The sequence below is a fragment of the Balearica regulorum genome, chromosome 2, assembly GCF_011004875.1.
Source record: "Balearica regulorum gibbericeps isolate bBalReg1 chromosome 2, bBalReg1.pri, whole genome shotgun sequence".
NCBI classification, from domain to species: domain Eukaryota; kingdom Metazoa; phylum Chordata; class Aves; order Gruiformes; family Gruidae; genus Balearica; species Balearica regulorum.
The window spans coordinates 113,985,853-114,003,626 of record NC_046185.1 but is presented as its reverse complement, the minus strand read 5'-3'; the positions used below and the strand labels follow the sequence as shown (position 1 = coordinate 114,003,626).

The window sequence follows — 17,774 nt, the reverse complement described above, 5'->3', positions numbered from 1 at the left end:
GACTAAATGACCTTTAAAGCTCCCTTCCAACCTAACTATTCTATGATTATCACTCTCACAGGTTATCTCTACCACCTCCTTATTTTTCTCCTGCTGGGAAAAGATTCTGCAATGTTAATACAAAATTTTCTGTGCAACTTTTTGTTCTGGGGACCAAAATGTAGTTTATTATTCTCTTTCAGCTAGCAATTACAGACAAATAGAAGGTTCTTTTTTTGTGTTTGTCCTGAAACTTATTATTCTAGTGATTACATGCACATTTGCAGGTTATAACACAGAAATACACAGGATGTAATATCCTGAACAGCCAGTACATAGAGAGAAAACCTAATGCGCCCTGGGTATGTGTGATAAGCAATACTCCCACCTCGTGGTCAAATCGTAACTCTGCGTTTTGACAGGTCATCGTTTCAGTAATGCATTCCTCTATGCAGTGCAACAGAATAGAATAGAATACAGTTAATATAGTATAGTTAATATATAGCCTTTTAAATAGCCTTTTAAATGTGCAGACTCTATGAAGAGTTCATAACAAGCTTACCAGAAATTGAGGTTTTAGCTTGCTTTATTTTTTGATAAGCTATACTGTTGCTTAACAGTAGTTAAAAACCTTTCCTATATGTTGTATACATTGCCCATGCCAACATGCAAAGCTTCCTTTTGGTCTTAATTTTTCTTGGCAATCATTCCTTGATCAGCAAGTGGAAAATTCCCTGATTATAAAGTAAAGGGGTTTCATATCTTTCTGTCCCTGTTGTCCCCAAAAATCAAGTGGTAGAGTAGGTGGCACAGAATTTTGTTACCTGAGAATGCCTTTGGTATAGGAACATGGTGGTGTGAAGGAGCCATGATGATGGCTCCACAATTATCCCAGACAGAGTTCAATTAACAGGATTCTTCCCAGCTTCATTTTAGGAGAATGCAGCTTTCCGCAAAGCTGTTCAACCATTTAAGAACTGTCTGTCTTTGCAGCCTTCTGCAGATGTGGTTTTCATGTGTGTCAATCTAGCCAAGACCACTACGTAACAATGAACACTAAGGAAACTTCCTCTGACAAAACCCTGCTCATGTAATCTGCTTAATGCCAATGCTGTTTTAAAAGAGGTTACTCAAGTGTATAAATGAACAGCATTTGTCTATATCTTCTTGAGAGAGGTAAAATGGTAAATTTCAGGTCATCTAAATAATGGTGCCATTTCTATTTCTGTTCCAAAAGATAGGCTGATTTCTCCATTATTGTCAGAAGCAAAAAGCCCATTTCAGTTTTTGTAAGGCAAACACATTAGATTCCTCCTTGCTGCTTGATAGTGCTCTTGATATTATATGTCAGAATCCAGCAGCAGTGTCAAAGTGGAATTGCAGTGGTCTAAGAACTATTTCTAAGGATAATTTCCTTCCTTTTCTTACTTCTTTTTATGGCCTCTTATATGAATTACATTAGACGTTATTGCCCCAAGTTAGAAATCTGAAAGCGTTGTACTGACACCTTCTGGAAAAGCTAGCTTGAAAGCATGAAGGCGTTTGTCTATCCAAAAAGACATATTTCACCATAATTTATCTATGCTGAACAGTTGCTCCATAGTAGTGCAATATAGGATAACTGGAGGGGGAAAAAAGCTTCTGTGCTTTTAAAAATCCTTTTCATGCTCTTTTGAAAAAAATGAGTGTGTCTAATTTAGCAAATGGCACCTGAGGCAAGCTGGAATTTGCATAGAGGGATGTACTCTGAAGAAGGTTTTATGCAGTTTTAATATCAAATAGAAGACGAACATGATGTGATGTGATCTTTGAAGCTAAATGCAAAGTACATTGTTAGCATCCCGACCTCAGGAACATTACATCACCATGGCATGTATGCTCGATGAGAATATGGGGAATATGTAGAAAGGTACCTTCTGTAATTGTACAACTTGTGGGTTTTGTGAGTGTATGTTAATCTTATGGAAAGCACCTAGTTTTCCTTTGAGACTTTGATGTATCTCTTTTTTAGCCTGCTTTTCATTGTTCAGGCCATACAGGTAGTTAGAAAGTCCTTAGGATGCTTGATTGCTTTTTGCTTCTACTTTACATGAAGTCACAGACCTATGTGATAAGTTTAAAAATTGGGAATAGCATTTGGCTTTATTTCAGATTTAAGTGAATATTTGAAATATTAATTCCAGATGCATCGTGGGAAAAAAAATCACTATAGGTACTTAAATGGTTTTTTTGAGTAGTTAAATTTATGGGTAACAATTTTTCAGGTTACCTGTGGTCCTTTAAATATAGTTCTGCTCGGAGATAGCATATGGCTGCGTTGCTCCTCAGCGGTAATGTCCATGGTCCTAGAGGCATGGATGAATGTGTAACTTTGCAGTACATTGTGGAAATTCCTCCTTGATTTTGCACCATCAGTCATTTTATTGCACCAGTCAGGGAGTGGAGCTGTGACCTTGTTTCTGTTACAGTCCTTCTTACCCCATTTAGGATAATTTGCCTGTGCAATGATGTATAGAAATTCTCTGCTTCAGCAAGAGGAGAATCCTCCTTGCTCCCCAGGTCCATGAATTTATGTTCAGTCCAGTCACAATCAGGCCTCTTTTTCCTCATGCAACACTTAGCCCTGAAAGAGAAACAAGGTCATGTCTGAAGGGAATGGCTGAAGGGGAGGAAGTATATGAAATGGCTCCTCAAAAGAGGTCAGTGACCTTTAGCTTTGATCTTATCCCTTCCCCGTGGAACAGCTAGCTTCCAATTTGAGCATACCGGCTATCCGTATCTTACCAGACAGGGACTCCAACAAGGTAGTTTAAGTAGAAGCCTTAAGAAGGAAGAAATCCAACAGTCAACTGTATTGGAATCCAAACGTAAAGACTGCACTCCACAAACTGCCAGGTGGGTGCTTGGTGGCTACCTTCACGCCCTTTGCTTCGTGTGCTGGACCTGCTGCCTTGGGGCAGAGGTAAAGCGACATCAGTCCCCTTGGACTGCTCAGTCTGCAGTTCTGTACCATTCAGTCCACAGAAGCTGGACAAAGAGAAGAGAGAGTGAATTTACAGGTTAGTTTTCTGAAACTCATACCCTAATAGTAATCTTTACTACTTTTTACCATTAATTGGTCCGTCGCTAGGCAATTCATTCTTTTCTCTGCTTCTAAACCACCACTTTACTATTCTTAATGTCAAAACCTGGGACTTGGAGGCAATGATAAACATAGCATAAGAAAACCAGCAAGTGATATTAGTTGCAAAGTGCTATTTTGAATCAGGCACTTTGAATTTAGAAATCTAAGTCTAATTCAAAACAAGTGATTGTCAGAAACTGAACAGGCACTGAAAAAAATCCAAATGAGAATTTTTACTTTAAAGTGATGTTTCATATTTTTAGCCAGCTTAAGTAAATGGTAAAAATAAAAGTTTTGTTTGAGTTCAATGGAAAGCTCAGCTTGATCTTTCATTTCCTCTCCACTCCCTCCCACCAAAAAACCCACTCCTCAACAATCGCTTTTGCCATGAGAGAAAGCAAGCAATTACTTGTGTCTGACCCAGAGCTAAGCATTATCCTAATTTTTCAGTTTAGTCACTCAATCAAAGAAGCAATTATTTGCCCAGTGCTAATTACAATATTCTGATTCATATATTTGGATGAAAACTTTGTTAGCTTTGATTATCCTTCTGCCTATGGCAACTCATCCATTTTGCGCCTTGAAAAGCACTGGGGTTTTCGTTTCCATTCACAATGGAACAGCTCTTTATGAAAACCATCATCTAGCTTTTACCCCAAACATGTTCAGAGCTTTGAATTATGTTTGATTTTCAAATATAGAATAAGCTTTTGCACTTATTCCTGCAGATTGCTTTGCATAATAAGTGTCTAATTTCTTTCATACATGCTTTACTCAGGAAACTCAAACGTTATTTGGTGTAACCAAACTTTTGCAATATATTCATTGTGGTTTTCTCTGCTGTTATGCATTTCCATAATGTGCTGGTAAGCAAACAACATATATTAAAACAAAGCTAATCTCTTTCTTCCATCACTGATGTGATCTCAGGTCAAGTGTAATGCAAGCTGTCAAGCAAACATAAAACACAACATCAGTGTGAACAGGACTAGAAATTGTTTGACGTCATGAATGATTTAGGGATAATTATGTGCCAAAGCTTAAAAATCAAAATACCTTCTATGCTAATGTCATTTCTCCTCCTAGCAAAATGAATGTTAAGCACTTGGGTCATCTGCTAGATTAGAATGATGGTATTTAAATTCAGTTACAAAACAAGTATTCAAAACTTTTTACCCGCAGCATTTATTCTTGTTTTCCCTTGCTTTAAACAGGATGCAGACATCTTTGAGTAACATTCTGTTTTCTTTGGAAAAAATAATCACTATAAAATTTCTCATCCATTAGAAAGACAGATAACAGAGATGAATTAACTTATAATGCATACTTCTTTATTTCACTGATCTTCTGACTTTGTTTCTTAGGCCTCATTCATCACTGGTGCAACAGATGCAAGAGGATAGCATAAATATGCAGAATTTATTTCTTCATGGTCTTAATTTTCTTTGAAAAGGCTTTCCAAATGGCTTTAATAGGAGACAGGATCATCCAGTTCTGAGAACTGGGCACTGATTTTTTTTGATATTTTCATTTTATTCCGAGTGCTAGGAGTAGCTTTAGCAGTGCTTTTCAGATGGGGACAGGTTACAACTGAGCACACTTCAGCACTCAGGGGAGACAAGAAATACCCAGGCTTTTGGGAATAAGCTTACAAAATCAAGGGAATTTGAAAATAAGCTTACAAAATCTCCTGCAAGATGCTGAGTGAGTTCACAAAAGGAATTAGAAGTGGCAGATTTAGCGATCTGCCCTACCAGCTTCAAATACTTCCATCATTTGTCATAGGAAGGATAACTACCTTTTGGATTATGGATTACCTGAGACACAGTTACTCAGGCTATTATTTCCCCTCATTGTGCACTGCATCAGAAGTAATCGTTTTATGATATCAATTCTCATACAACAATTTGTCATTTCTGTTGTCATTTCACCCAGTGCCTGGATGGAGCAGGGTGCTGGGGGAGAGCAGAGTTTGGAACAGTCTTATCCAGAAAAGCCTAGGCTTTTAATAAGTAAGGGTAGAGGCTACTTTCAAACACCATGTCAGCTTCCCTAGAAACACTTGAACAACCATGCTGGGTCAGACCAAAAGTCCCTTTAGCTCTCCCATCACCTACCTGACAACATTTCATAGCAGAGATCTTAATGAACAAAGAACAAAACCAGAGCAATGTCTCCGCCCTACACCTTTCTGTTTTCTGGAGAGCTAAGGCAGAGGTCAAATCTTTGACTTGAATAGCCTCTGACGGATTTTTTTCTTCCATTACTTTGTCTAATTATCTGTAGAGACCTGGAGCTCTCTTGTGTACTGGGCACTGAGGCAGTACAATTAAAAATTTCCTTAGGCATTATGTGAAAAATCACATCATTTTATTGGTTTCAAGTTTACTACTTGATCATTTCATTTGATAACCCCCTTCTTGGACTGTGAGAAGCAGTGAGTAATTGTTCCCTATTCACATTCTTAGCACCACTCATAATTCCATTTACCTTTTATTAGATTGTCCCTGCAACTCTCCCTTTTCAGGCTAAAGAGTCATAGCGTACATAAACTTTGTGTTTTCAACTTCCCTTCAAGTGCAACCCTTTCAATATCTGCTGTTTATGTTGGTAGGTACACTGACAGTCTGTGTAACACACATGGTTACTGGGATGTGACAAGAGAATCTGATTTTTATAGAAATGAGAAAACTTGTAGGATTCTTTTTTCCCCCTAAATTTTCAAGAATAAAATATACAAAATACAAAAACATTCATTTTAATATAATTGTACACTGATTTTTTTGCTTGATATCTTTATGATGTTACGTCATAAATACATGAAAAGGCATCACCATAGGGAGCTCAGTAAGGAATATACTGAATGAATATGGTTAACGGAGGCTCTCTTCTTTAGCTTTTTATTTGTATTAAAACTCTAACTCAAAAATATCTTGGGGTAATAGTACCTCAAGGGCAATGTTATTTGGTGGTGTGGTGAAGTTCTCCAATCCTGTAGAAGTGCTCATGCAGCATGCTAAGAAGATGAGATTTGTTCATGCTAAGCATTACGTTTTCACAAGTGAACTGCAAGGTTACCACAGTCTGCCTAGAAAGAAAATCCAAGTGTGTAATCCTTGATAATTGTGGAGTCATCTTGTGCTTCCTTCATAATTAAGTGTGGTTATAGCGCTGAAGGAATGCATATTTGAGCAGAGGAAACAGGGACCATGCAATGACCTCACACTTTTCATCAGCCAGGTGACCTAAGTAGTTTGTGAAAAAAACCCTGCCCACGAAATCCTTATTCCAGATCACACTGTCCTGCAGTCTGCATTCAGCATTTATTTTTTAGGAGAGAAAATAGCAGAGTTTTCTTTTAAATTCAATTTGAAAACCACGGGGCTTAGTCTTGTCCTGCCAGCCTGGCCTGGTGCTCCAGGCCATGGGGAGGTGTGCTGAGCCCGCTCCAGGCAGCGCTGGGCTTTCTGCAGCTGGGGAGGAAGGGATGGAGGGAAGGGACAAGCGTTTGGCTGGAGCAGCAGAACCAGCCACCTTCAGAAGTGGTGCTGGGAGAGGTCAGCTCTCCACTTTCAGCTGGTACAACCAGCATCATGCCTGTGATTTATGCTTGGTGAGGAATGTGAGTCATGACAGAACAGGTGTAGTTTCTGAGTCAGTCTAAACTCTCACCTCAGTCTAAATGCCTCTGGGGCTCTGTTCCTGTTCTCCAACTGGGTAGCAGATTGTGAAAGTTTGCATTAGACAGGAGTAATAAATGCCAACTGTTAAAATGGGTAGTTCTTGTAAAGCCTTGGAGTCCAAAGCATTTGTTTTATCACAAATAGAGAGGCAAATGTGTGAGATTAATCACCGATTGTGCAAAACTGACAGCCAGCTTCCTTGCTGTATGGATACAGTCGTACACTGAGTAATTCTGTGTGAAGGAAAAGACGAGCTGTAGAGTACTTTCACTTCAGTATGTCAGACTCTATAGTAACATAGTAAATATATCATAGAATCATAGAATCACAGAATGGTTTGGGTTGGAAGGGAAGGGACCTTAAAGATTATCTAGTTCCAACCCCTCTGCCATGTGTAGGGACACCCTCCACTAGACTGGCTTGCTCAAAGCCCCATCCAACCTTGGTCTTATATATACATTCATAGTCCAGCAAGCACACGTTAAAAATGCCGTAGTATAAACTACAGGCTGATAACAGAAATGGACTTAATAATCTCCTTGCAGTGGATGCTGGTATCACATGAAGAGCTTTAGAAATCACTGGTATTTGCGGCAGTGATCAAGGGGAGGGCCAATACTCAACCTTGAAAAACAATATAAACTCGTCAGCAGCACTGAAGGACTGCAATGTGCATTCAGACAAGGCTATTTCAGATAATGAAATTCAATATATGCCAAGTGAACTACTTAAAGTCTTCCTGTGTACCAAGCACTGCATATTCATTCTTTTTCCTCTTTCAATTATCTCTGTTGATATGTACTAATATTTGCGCTGGATCTATTGTGCTGAAATGAGAAAGCAGCTGAATCACATCCAAGGTTAAGGCAGTTGTAGGGAAGCTATATTGTATCCAAAGGGAAGTTCGACTAGGAAACCAACACATCTGCTCCACCAAGTAGAAAACAAATTTAAAGCAAATGCTGTACTGAAATGTTCTCACTGGAGCTGATGATGTGGCTAACAGAAGCAAAAAGCAATATATGACTCAGTTCTCCATAGGGAACTTTCAGAGTCTGGAAAAAACATTGCATTTTCCCGTGTTTCATTAATGGGGATAGGAGGGGTTAAAAGTCTTGTGAGTATGGATGGTATAGGAAAGGGAGGGCATGTTGGGTGATACTTCCAGCTCTGTTTCAGATTCCTGGTGTGATTCAGCAAATCATTTAAGAGATTCAGAAATAATTACTGCTCAAAGATGTCATTTAGTCCACAGGTCCCAAATTATTACCTTTGCTTCTGGGTCAGTCTTTTCTCTTTAGAATGTGGCTAATGATACATCTCACAGGATTGTTATGATCCTGTTAATGACAGTAAATCAGGCTGAACCTTTTAGATGGGAGACATGAAGGAAGTGTAGTACTATTGTTATGGCTGTTACTATTGCCTATTGTAGATTATGCTGGTGGTAGAGTTGTGAATGTCACAATGCAGTCTAAATAAATCCAGTGAAATGCTGAAAGCTTAGTTCTTTACAACAGTGTGTTAGATTTGCATCAGTGAGCAAGATATTGTAGCAACTTATAGGGGACCATCCAGAAAGGAAAAGTTCCCCTGTTAACTACACAGTAGAAGAAAATGGCACCAACTCACAGATCTGTGCAGCCACTGCTATTTGTTCGTCAGAGATAATGCAATCCAGCAGCAAAGCCTTAGATCTTTGTTTTGCCAGTCTTTTTTACCCTTTGTCCAAATACTACTTTAAAAAAACCCAAACCCACAATATATTACTGAAGCAAACGAAGCTGGTTTTCTGAAAGGACCCAAAGAGATTCTGATGTAGTCACATCTTCTGAGGCATGCCCAGCCTTACAGATAAATTCATCTTTCCTTGGCCTGCATCTCCTTGGCTGAGGGACCCTTTCAAATGCACTTTCAAACTCTGCTGACATAAGCACTGTCAGAATAACAGTAGCTAAGCAGAGTGCCAGGTGTATTCAGACTGGTTGGGACAGCCAATATAGACTAAAATATTCATGTTCCTGTTTGAAGCTTTTCCAGAGGATTTCTAGAGGAGGCTATGAGGAGGATTGGATAGAATGTCCTCTTTCGTCTAGAAACTGTCCTCTTTCACTAGGAATAAAGAAAAAGGTTTCTTTTCTACATTTCTTCATCAAGGAGGATCTATTCATTGTGAAGATTCACTTGTGGTATAACTACGTAGAAAACAGTTATGTTTGTACATTCAGGATAATGTTAGTCAAATATAGCCTAGTTTTGAGGCCAAGGGATTATAAATATTTGACAGAGGAGTCAAGCAGATTGTAAAATGCACATATTTTATTAGATCTCGGGCACCTATCCATACATAAGGCTATGTGTTTCATCACAAGCTCTTGGGGAGAAAGGGGGTTTTAAAAGGTAGTGCTCTTTTGTGTTCGGAGCACTTTCTTTTCTTCACCTCAGACCACATGACCAACATTGTTGCTTTCATGAGCAAAAAAGTATTGAAAGGGCTAGTGAGCAATGGTGATCAGAGCCCTACAGCAAAGAAACCTAATGGGATGTCTTGATCTAAGCAAGCTGGATTCTGTCTCATGATCCCATTGATGCCAAAGATTCAGTTCCCACTGGATTAGTCAGAGAGCAATGGATTTCATTTTGTGTAGGACAGAATGATATTTCCAGTCAAGCCAATAAGAGGTATTGCTTTGGTGCGCCTCACCTTGCAGCCTTTCAACAGTTAAGCAAAGCTGCACTGCTTGGAGGAAATGAGGCAGTTCTAAACTGATACCCTTCTTTTTCTTTCCCAGATTACCTGCTCCTTGGACAAAGGGGAGAAAGGCAACATTTGACACTTTTCTTTTTCTTTTTTTTTTTCCAGATACGGAAGAGTAAAAATATATTAAAAAGAGACTGCAAATTTCTTTCATCATTTTAGCTGAGCTTCTTCATTCCTGTTCTTCTCCTCCTTCCGCAAAGACCAGTTTCTGGGGAAGGCATTAAACAACTTTCAAAACACTCCTCCTCCCACTGGCTACTTCACAGCTAATGACTCTGGGTTCTAGGGTGGGGGCCTTGGTTTTTTGGGTCAGTTTTATTTTTGTTTGTTTGTTTGTTCATGTATGTGTGCATTTTTTGTTGTTTGGGGAAGTTTTCTGTTAAAAAAAAAAAAAAACAAACAAGTGGTGATTTCCTGATGGATATGATTCCATTTTTCTGGACAGGTCAAGCAATTAGATGAGGCTCATCTTCAAAAGCCAGTATTGCCCTTTGCTATGCCTCAGCTTGTGAAACCAACATTAGGATGATGCAAAAGAATATTAAAAAAAAAAAAAAGAACAAAAGAAAGAAAATTTGATAATACTTCACTTTTACTCTCTTTCTTTTCCCCTAGAGCCTTTTCTGGTTGCTGGTAGACAGAATTTGACATCAGTTTTATCTTCGCCATAGAAGATTTTATTAATAAGAATGTTGAATTTGTAGAGTCATTTGACCATTTGTTAGGATTTGATGTCTTTCCCAGATGGTGCAACGAGAGCAAAATGGTTTTGTTTCTAAACAGCAGGAAGTCTTGCTCAACCCTTAATTTTTTTTCTGGTTTTGCAGTTAGTAATATGAAAGGAATAATCAATGAAAGCGATATTCTCCTGAGGCAAATTTTGTTGTCAGAGCATGTACTAATATGTGCCTACCTTAACTTGAGATTACAGATAATGAGCTGTTTCCCACGTTTGTGCATGGGCTACTAGTAACAGCTCTTTGTCTGACCTGAAGATCTGAGAGAAGAAGGGCAGCAAGGAATCACACGGGCTGTGTCACGGATCAATTCTTACTTTTATCTCAGTGTGGTTTTTCTTTCATCACTGACTGAATGGACAGGCCAAAGAAAAGGAAAAGCGTTGCTGGAGAAGTACAGATGGGCAAAACTAAAATGAAAAAGTGTGTCCTAAATACACTGCTGGAGTCGGTGGATAAAACTGTCTCATCCAGTGGAGTTAGGCACATAGAAAGTAGCCATCATTTTGGCCCATTTTAAAGAAGAAGTGTTAAAAAACATCTCGCGCAGCCCTTAATTCAGGAAGGTATCTCTGTATGAGAAATGTCAAACATGTATGTAAGTGCTTTTCTGGCTTGGGATCTTCCTAGGGATCTAGTTAATTGTAATTAATTTTACCTGTCTGTGTGGAAATCAAGACACGTACATACACATGCAACTGATTTTTGCCTAACTCCTTTTTGTTCAGGATGAGATCTTGCTGTGTTAGTCATATATGTATTTTACAAGGAACCAGACTGTTGTCATGGCTCTCTGCTTTGTAAAGAACACACAAAACATTGGCTTAGGAAGGTAAATCTTTGGTGTGTCCTTTTCATTTTCAAAAGCACAGGACTTTACCACCAGCCTATATTAGAGCTTGGGTCTCTGTTCCTGCTTAAACTGTGCATGTACAGGGATGAGCTTCCCGCCACACTAGCAAAAATCACAGCAGTGAGCTCAGCCTAGATCCACATTTAAATGTGAATACCTTCTCACTCAGGAGTGTTTGTATCTGGGATTTTGATTATTGAGGCTAGAGACATTTTGAGTTCTTTTTTTGGACACTAGAGTTTGAGTTTGTTCAAAGCCAGAGATTTAGATTAGGTTCATGCTGTGAAAAGGTTGCGCTTCAATCACATGTTTGCAGAAAGTAGTACAAAAATAACTCTTGCAGTTCTTAGAACTCACAGTTGGCATCACTGAACCAGCTCATTTAAATAAAATAAATATAAGGGTACGTAGTGTTCCCATTCGTGAGCTCCTGGCTCAATGGTAACTCTGGGGTAGATTTTCTGAGGAAAGCGGGGTGCTGGGAAGACAGTGGCCCTGCAGTCAATGCCGAGCACTCTCTGTGTGACAGGCAGAGGGCTGTGTCACCATGTAGCACTTTCCCACCTCTTCTTTTTCCCCTTCATCAGCATTCAACCCCGGTAGGAGTGGTAGAATATGACTTGCAGCCCTGACCAGGCTCTTTGAAGGCAGACTGATGAAATACCAATAATGCAGAACCAAATACTGCAGTGGTGACTCAGTCCCTGCTTAGTCAGACTTCTCCCTGAAGTCAGGGGGAACATACCCCCTGGTCAGAGGTGCAGGATGCTTTAGTCAATATTTTTTAAGTTACCCTTACATTAGTACAGTGACTAAAAATGCTATAATAATAATAATTTTAAAACCTAAATATTTTTCTTCATCTGTTTCTGATACATATTTTCTTTCTTTCTGGGAGTGACTTCTTTCAGACAGCAAAGCCAGACTGCTTAATTCGCGATTGATCAGTTCTTGTTTCTCATGCACTGGCACAAACGTGTGAAATCAGTCTGGAAAATGTTTTTCCTCGATTGTTAGGGTTAGTCACCACTGGCTGGAGCTAATAAGGGAAGGGGTGGATTTGCCGTCTCTTGGGGACTGCAGATCAGAGCTGCCATTCTAGAAGAGATGCTGTAGTCAGAGTTACTCATCTCGGCACATAGGTATGCAGCAAAATATACAGGCAGTCAGAGCTAGCTCTAATATTCTGCTCTTTTAAAATAATTTTAATAAGCTACAGTGGATTATTAGAATTTTTTTAGATTTTTTTGTTGTCATGTAAGAAAAATCCCATTGAAATCTATTAGCTTGGAAATATATAAAGTGAAAGTGACACCTAGAAATCAAAATTATACAAAGAGACTAGGCCAGATGAAAGCATCTCTCGTGGGATCCTCTCCCAGGATCACACCTACAGTCCCCTACTCTGCCCCCCTGCCTCCCTGGAACACTCTGCAGTATTGTGCTAGTGCATTGTGAGCCAAGGAGTGTTATGTCTAGACACCTCCCAGTTAAAATAGAGATCAGCCACTGTACAATTGTGTAAAAAACCCCAAGAAATAAAAATTAAAAAAAAAAAATTGCAGAACTGCTTTCTCTTATTTTATTCCACAAAAGGAAACAAAACAAAAAAATGTGGCCAAGGATTAGGTTTTCATCAGCTAACGGCCCATGTTTATAAAGAGTGAGAAAGGATTTCTGTTTTCACATCCTTACCTAACTTTCCCCAGATGTATAGAAATTATGTTTTCAGCCGCCTTCCTTTTCCATCCTCAGTAAGACTATACAAGCACTGAATAAGCGAGAAATTCTGCAAATACAGGGCCCATACCGTTGGCCTCATGATGAAATTCTACAGAATTATTTGGGAGCGCCCACCAGTAGGTACAAAGGGGTCTTCTGGTGGCAGAGTGCATTTTACAGAGGGCAGCACAGGCTGGGAAGCTGTGTGATAGAGACAGCACTCTTCCACCTCTGCGCAGGGACTGCTGGTGCTCTCAGAAAGCTCTGCCTTGCTGGAAGAGCAACACACATCTTCTGCTTCCCAGAAACTGTTGTGTAACTTGAGAGGGAGAATCCAGGCACTTTACCCCCTCAAAATAGAGAGGGGTACCATTCCAAGTATCCCTATCAGTGTTTTTTCCTTTAGCTGGGACTGGTGTTCAGGGAATTAAAAGACCTTTGACTCATGGTGACGTAGTGCTTGAACTCCTGAACACACTATAATTTAAGAAAAAAAAAAAAAAACAAAAAGAAAAGCAAGCAATATGTTTTTATAGAATCATAGAACAGTGTGGGTTGGCAGGGACCTTTAAAGGTCATCTAGTCCAACCCCCCTGCAATGAACAGGGACATCTTCAACTAGATCAGGCTGCTCAGAGCCCCGTCCAACCTGACCTTGAATATTTCCAAGGATGAGACATCTACCACCTCTCTGGGCAACCTGTTCCAATGTTTCACCACCGCCATTGTACCCTGTTCATTATTTAAATGCCTCAAAGGGTGACAGTCCTTTGGGGTGCACTCAAATCAGTGATTTGAACCGTGCATTTCTGTGACAACATGCAGGAAGTGTTCACACATATGAAAGAAGGGATTTGTTTATTTTTTAAATTAATTTTTTTAAATGTAAAAACCTGTGATGCAGCCTCTCAAAATGGTTAAGTCAACCAGCTTTTCTTACAAACTACACAGTTTTTTTTTTCAAAGTTATATGGTCAGATTTCTATGTTTAATTATAAAAAGATCACGAATGTACTTTCCAAAATGCAGTTGGTTATGCCAGAGAAGAATAGTATATGGTGGTGTTTTTACAAACTACCCTTTGAATATGCAAATGTTTGCATATGTACTTAGAAACTCTTACAAGCTCAGTCTGGAAGAAAAAATATTTTAAACTATATTCCTGGCAGTGCTGTGCTGCTTTGTAATCAGAAGGTCCGTGAGCTCACCTAGCTAAAGGCAAATACTTTTGGTGTTAGACCTTGCAAATTCTACAGTTGGTCCCAAACATGGCTTTTAATTAAAAAGTACAATAATCTATTCAAATTAGAAATGATGGAACCTGACAAGAACAATACTATTTTTGCTTCAACTAGAATAAACTAGTCTATCTCCAGGAATTTGTGAGATTGGTCTTAAATATTTCTTAGTGGCTCCTTTTTCCTCGTATTTCATTTTATAATAATGAAACTCATCATCCTCTGATGATCTATACCATATGTTAGCCATTTATACTCAGCAAATAACAGCATAATCAAGTCCTTTTCTCCTACTCTTTTTTTAATCCATCACCTTATCCAATAACTAAAAACAACAGAGTGATCCTGTGCTTTCGCATGTGTTGAACTGCTGCTGATCTCAGAGCTGTGCTGGCGTGGTGTCTGAACATCGGCACTCAAAAGCAGGAACGTGCTGGCTGAGTATGAGAAGGAGCTCGGTAGCACTGACTCCACGCAAATCGCTCCAGGGAGTGGGCATCAGTGCTGGCCAGGTAGAAAGGAGGGAAAGAAACATGCTTTCACATTTTAAGGCATAAATTCAGCTCTCTCCGAAGTGGTACAGAGGTTTTTCCCACTTGTGTAATCCAAAACATGAGCAGGTCTGCTCCAGTCTTGGTTTCGTGTCAGGTGTGCATCCTCATGTGGTGCTCTCCCTGCTTCCACAGGCAGGCAAGTTTTGCGATCCCAGACAACCCTTTCCCTGTCTGATTACTGCGATCAAAGCAGGCGCAGGGCAGGTGCAATGCCAATGCCATTGTTTTCTGTTAAAATGAAACACTGGCCGTGCATTTCAACTTGCTGAGACTGCCTTCTCGTAGCTGCAGTGTCCCTTTTAATCCCCAGCAAGCAGAGGGTTTGGCTCTGTACACAAGCAGGACTGGGACACATACCTCTCTTCAAGGCATCAGCTCTCCCTGCTCTGGTGACTTGACGACCAGGTAGAAGGAAATGGAGCTACTTCCAGGCAAGCTGGCTGAGGACTTGAAACTCGGTTTTAGCAAATTTATTTACTCTCATACCTAAGCACATGACAGGACTCACTCACAAACCTCACAGCACACTCTTGGCATTTCGTATTCTTTCGATTTCTTCCAAGCGTGTATGTATTGACTGCTGTGTACTCGTAACACCCTGGTTTTAGAAGCTATCCAGTGGTAGGAGGAATATACGTAATCCCGTTGCCTCTGCTGGTGGTCGTAGGAGTGCATCTATCAAACAAAATTACTTGTGGCCATTGGGGTTTTCTAGTGATAAAACCTAGCAGTAGAATGACAGAGTGAGCATTTTCCTTTTCTTCTTGCTTGGATGATATTTTTATACACTTTTATATGCAATTTTTTTAAATATTTGCTATTTTTATTGTAGGGTTCTGGTTGGGTTTTCGCCAGACCTTCTGGTTGTCTACAGGCCCAGATTCTCACAGGAATATTTCCCTTCCCTTTTCTCCTCCCTCTTCTTCCCCGATAGACAAAAGCCATTGCATTTGCAACATCAGCTTAGAGCGAAATAACACCTAGGGCCTGATCACTCTTTTAGTTGCACTGAAATCAAAGGAAGTTGCATGCCAAGTCCTGCTGGTCCCACCGCAGTGCCTGGGGCCAAAGACAATAACCGCAACACATCCAACTAATTACAGGCAGGGTGGTCTGCGTAAAGCTAACGCGTCAGGGTGGCGCGGTCTTCCTTTGCTGTGGTAGGAGCTGCTTCCACCACAATGTGTTTAAATAAAGCTATATATCTCTCTTTGTTATGGTGATGCTACTTCTTGTAGGCATTTCAGTCAGAGTCATACCTTAGCACACTGACTGCCTTCAGCAGGGAGGAAGGGTGAACATTGTGGGTTATCTGTGACAGTAGATTTCACTGCTCTTGTGGTTAACCCTACAGTGACAGGTCCTAAATAAAGTTAAGAAACGTTAAACCTATTGGTAGGAAGGATAAGGGGAAATTAACCAAATTCAAGGATCTTGGTCTTGTAAAATAACCTTTTCTCAGCTGGCGTTCTGCAGGGAATTCTATGTATGAAGTTGAACATAAACTTTAGAGTATGTCTATATATTAGCAGAACTGATAATGGAGATGTCTTTCTTGAACTGAACTAAAATAAACAACAGATACCTGTTCTCTAACATTTTTCAAGGAAGAAAGAGGCAGGTTGTTAAGTTATTTTGCAACAGGGGAAAGAAAACAAGTTAAAATACATGCTGAAAGCAAAACTCAACACAGGTTTGCTCCTGGGACTGGGTGGGTAGGGTAATGAAAAAAAAAACAAAACTTATTTGGTTTGTTAAGACTCATAAGAAAAAAAAAAAGCAAAACTGAAATTCATGATGCCATGTAATGCCAAGTATTCTCAACTGTTCTGAGAATAATTTTAAACAATATGTATTTATTGTTAGTTCCTTATTTGAAAGAAGAGGCTTGTGGTCTCTAAATGTATAAAACATTTTTCAACATTCCAGTTTTTTCTGTAACAGTCCATGTATGTTCATCCTATTACCAAATAAAAACAATGAGGTCTGTGCTCCATTTGAATTAAAGTTGTAGAAGGGCTCATTTTGTTCTGGTGCTTTCTACATCCGATCCAGGCATGACACTTGCCGTTTGCTTTCCAGCATCCAGCTCCTCATGGAGCACTAGTAATAATCAACTGGGTTTTTTAAGCCTAGTGGGAACATTGTTTGGACAGCAGTCATTGCTCACCACTTGACCCTGTGAGGAGCAGTTAGTCACATTGCCTAATTTCTAAAGACAAGGACATTGAGGTAGAGAATTCAAATATCTTATTTAAGGACCCCGGGGTAAATCTCTACCTGTTTGGTGTTCAGACACGTCATCCTCACTTTTTCCTTCTTCTCTTTTGACTGAAATCACAGCCCATAATAGCATCTAAGCCATCAAGAGCACACCACACTCCTGCCCACTGAAACACTTGCTAGTGTGATTTTTTTTTTTTCCTGTGCCACTTGGAGCATGAGTATTGATCCCACAGGGCTGGTGTCCTGCGCTCCAGTGTTGCTTATAAACCTCCTTTCACAGCATTTCAGCTACATCTCTACATACCACCTTCTACAAAGTATCTTATTCCACAGGTAGACTCCAGTGATGTCTGTGCAGTAGTCATCGCACTGCACAAGTAATTACCAGAATTTTCCCATACTGCTGCTGGTTTTCTATCTGATTATTTCCTTAAAAAAAAGGAAAAAAGCATGACAAAGAGTGGCAGAGACCAAGCCATTCTCTCTAAGGAGGATGTAAAGTTCAGCGATATTGAATACAAGTGTGAAAGGCTTTGTGCATTCCCATTTGCCTGAAATTCCAGTTTTAATTCACTCCTCGCCTCTTTGGGAGGTTCACTGGTATCGATTTCCTGAAGAACACGCAATGTGCTCACCGCTGTACCTGCTTGTATTCTTATGCCTTACTGGCTTGGTTTGAGTCTGCATGTACCTCTAGTCCAGTGCAAGTAGAGATGAAGCCAAGCTGCCAATTTCTGTTAGACACTGAGGGTGTTGATGTTGTCAGCTGTGATCTTCAAATCAAAAATACTGACTGCCACATAAGCAAGAAGGGAGAAAAGATGGTTTGGAAAAGGCATCTAATGATTTGGGTGACTCACCTCCGCTTGCAAATACAGTATCAGAGTCCTTTCTCTG

The 17,774-nt window shown here is 39.8% G+C and overlaps 1 protein-coding gene across 14 annotated transcripts in view; it reads left to right on the top strand.

Moving 5' to 3' along the window:
* PDE1C (phosphodiesterase 1C) overlaps positions 1–17,774 on the top strand; it is a 406,330-nt gene that overhangs the window by 321,166 nt on the left and 67,390 nt on the right. For 7 of the 14 annotated variants that reach the window (XM_075745408.1, XM_075745413.1, XM_075745411.1 and 4 more), the window contains one exon: positions 9,650–16,653. The exons of the other annotated variants lie outside the window; for them this stretch is intronic. In XM_075745408.1, coding sequence (XP_075601523.1) covers positions 9,650–9,663 — 14 coding nt within the window. In that variant the 3' untranslated portion in view covers positions 9,664–16,653. Of the gene's footprint in view, positions 1–9,649; positions 16,654–17,774 lie in introns of those variants that run through there. 14 annotated transcript variants of the gene reach the window in all.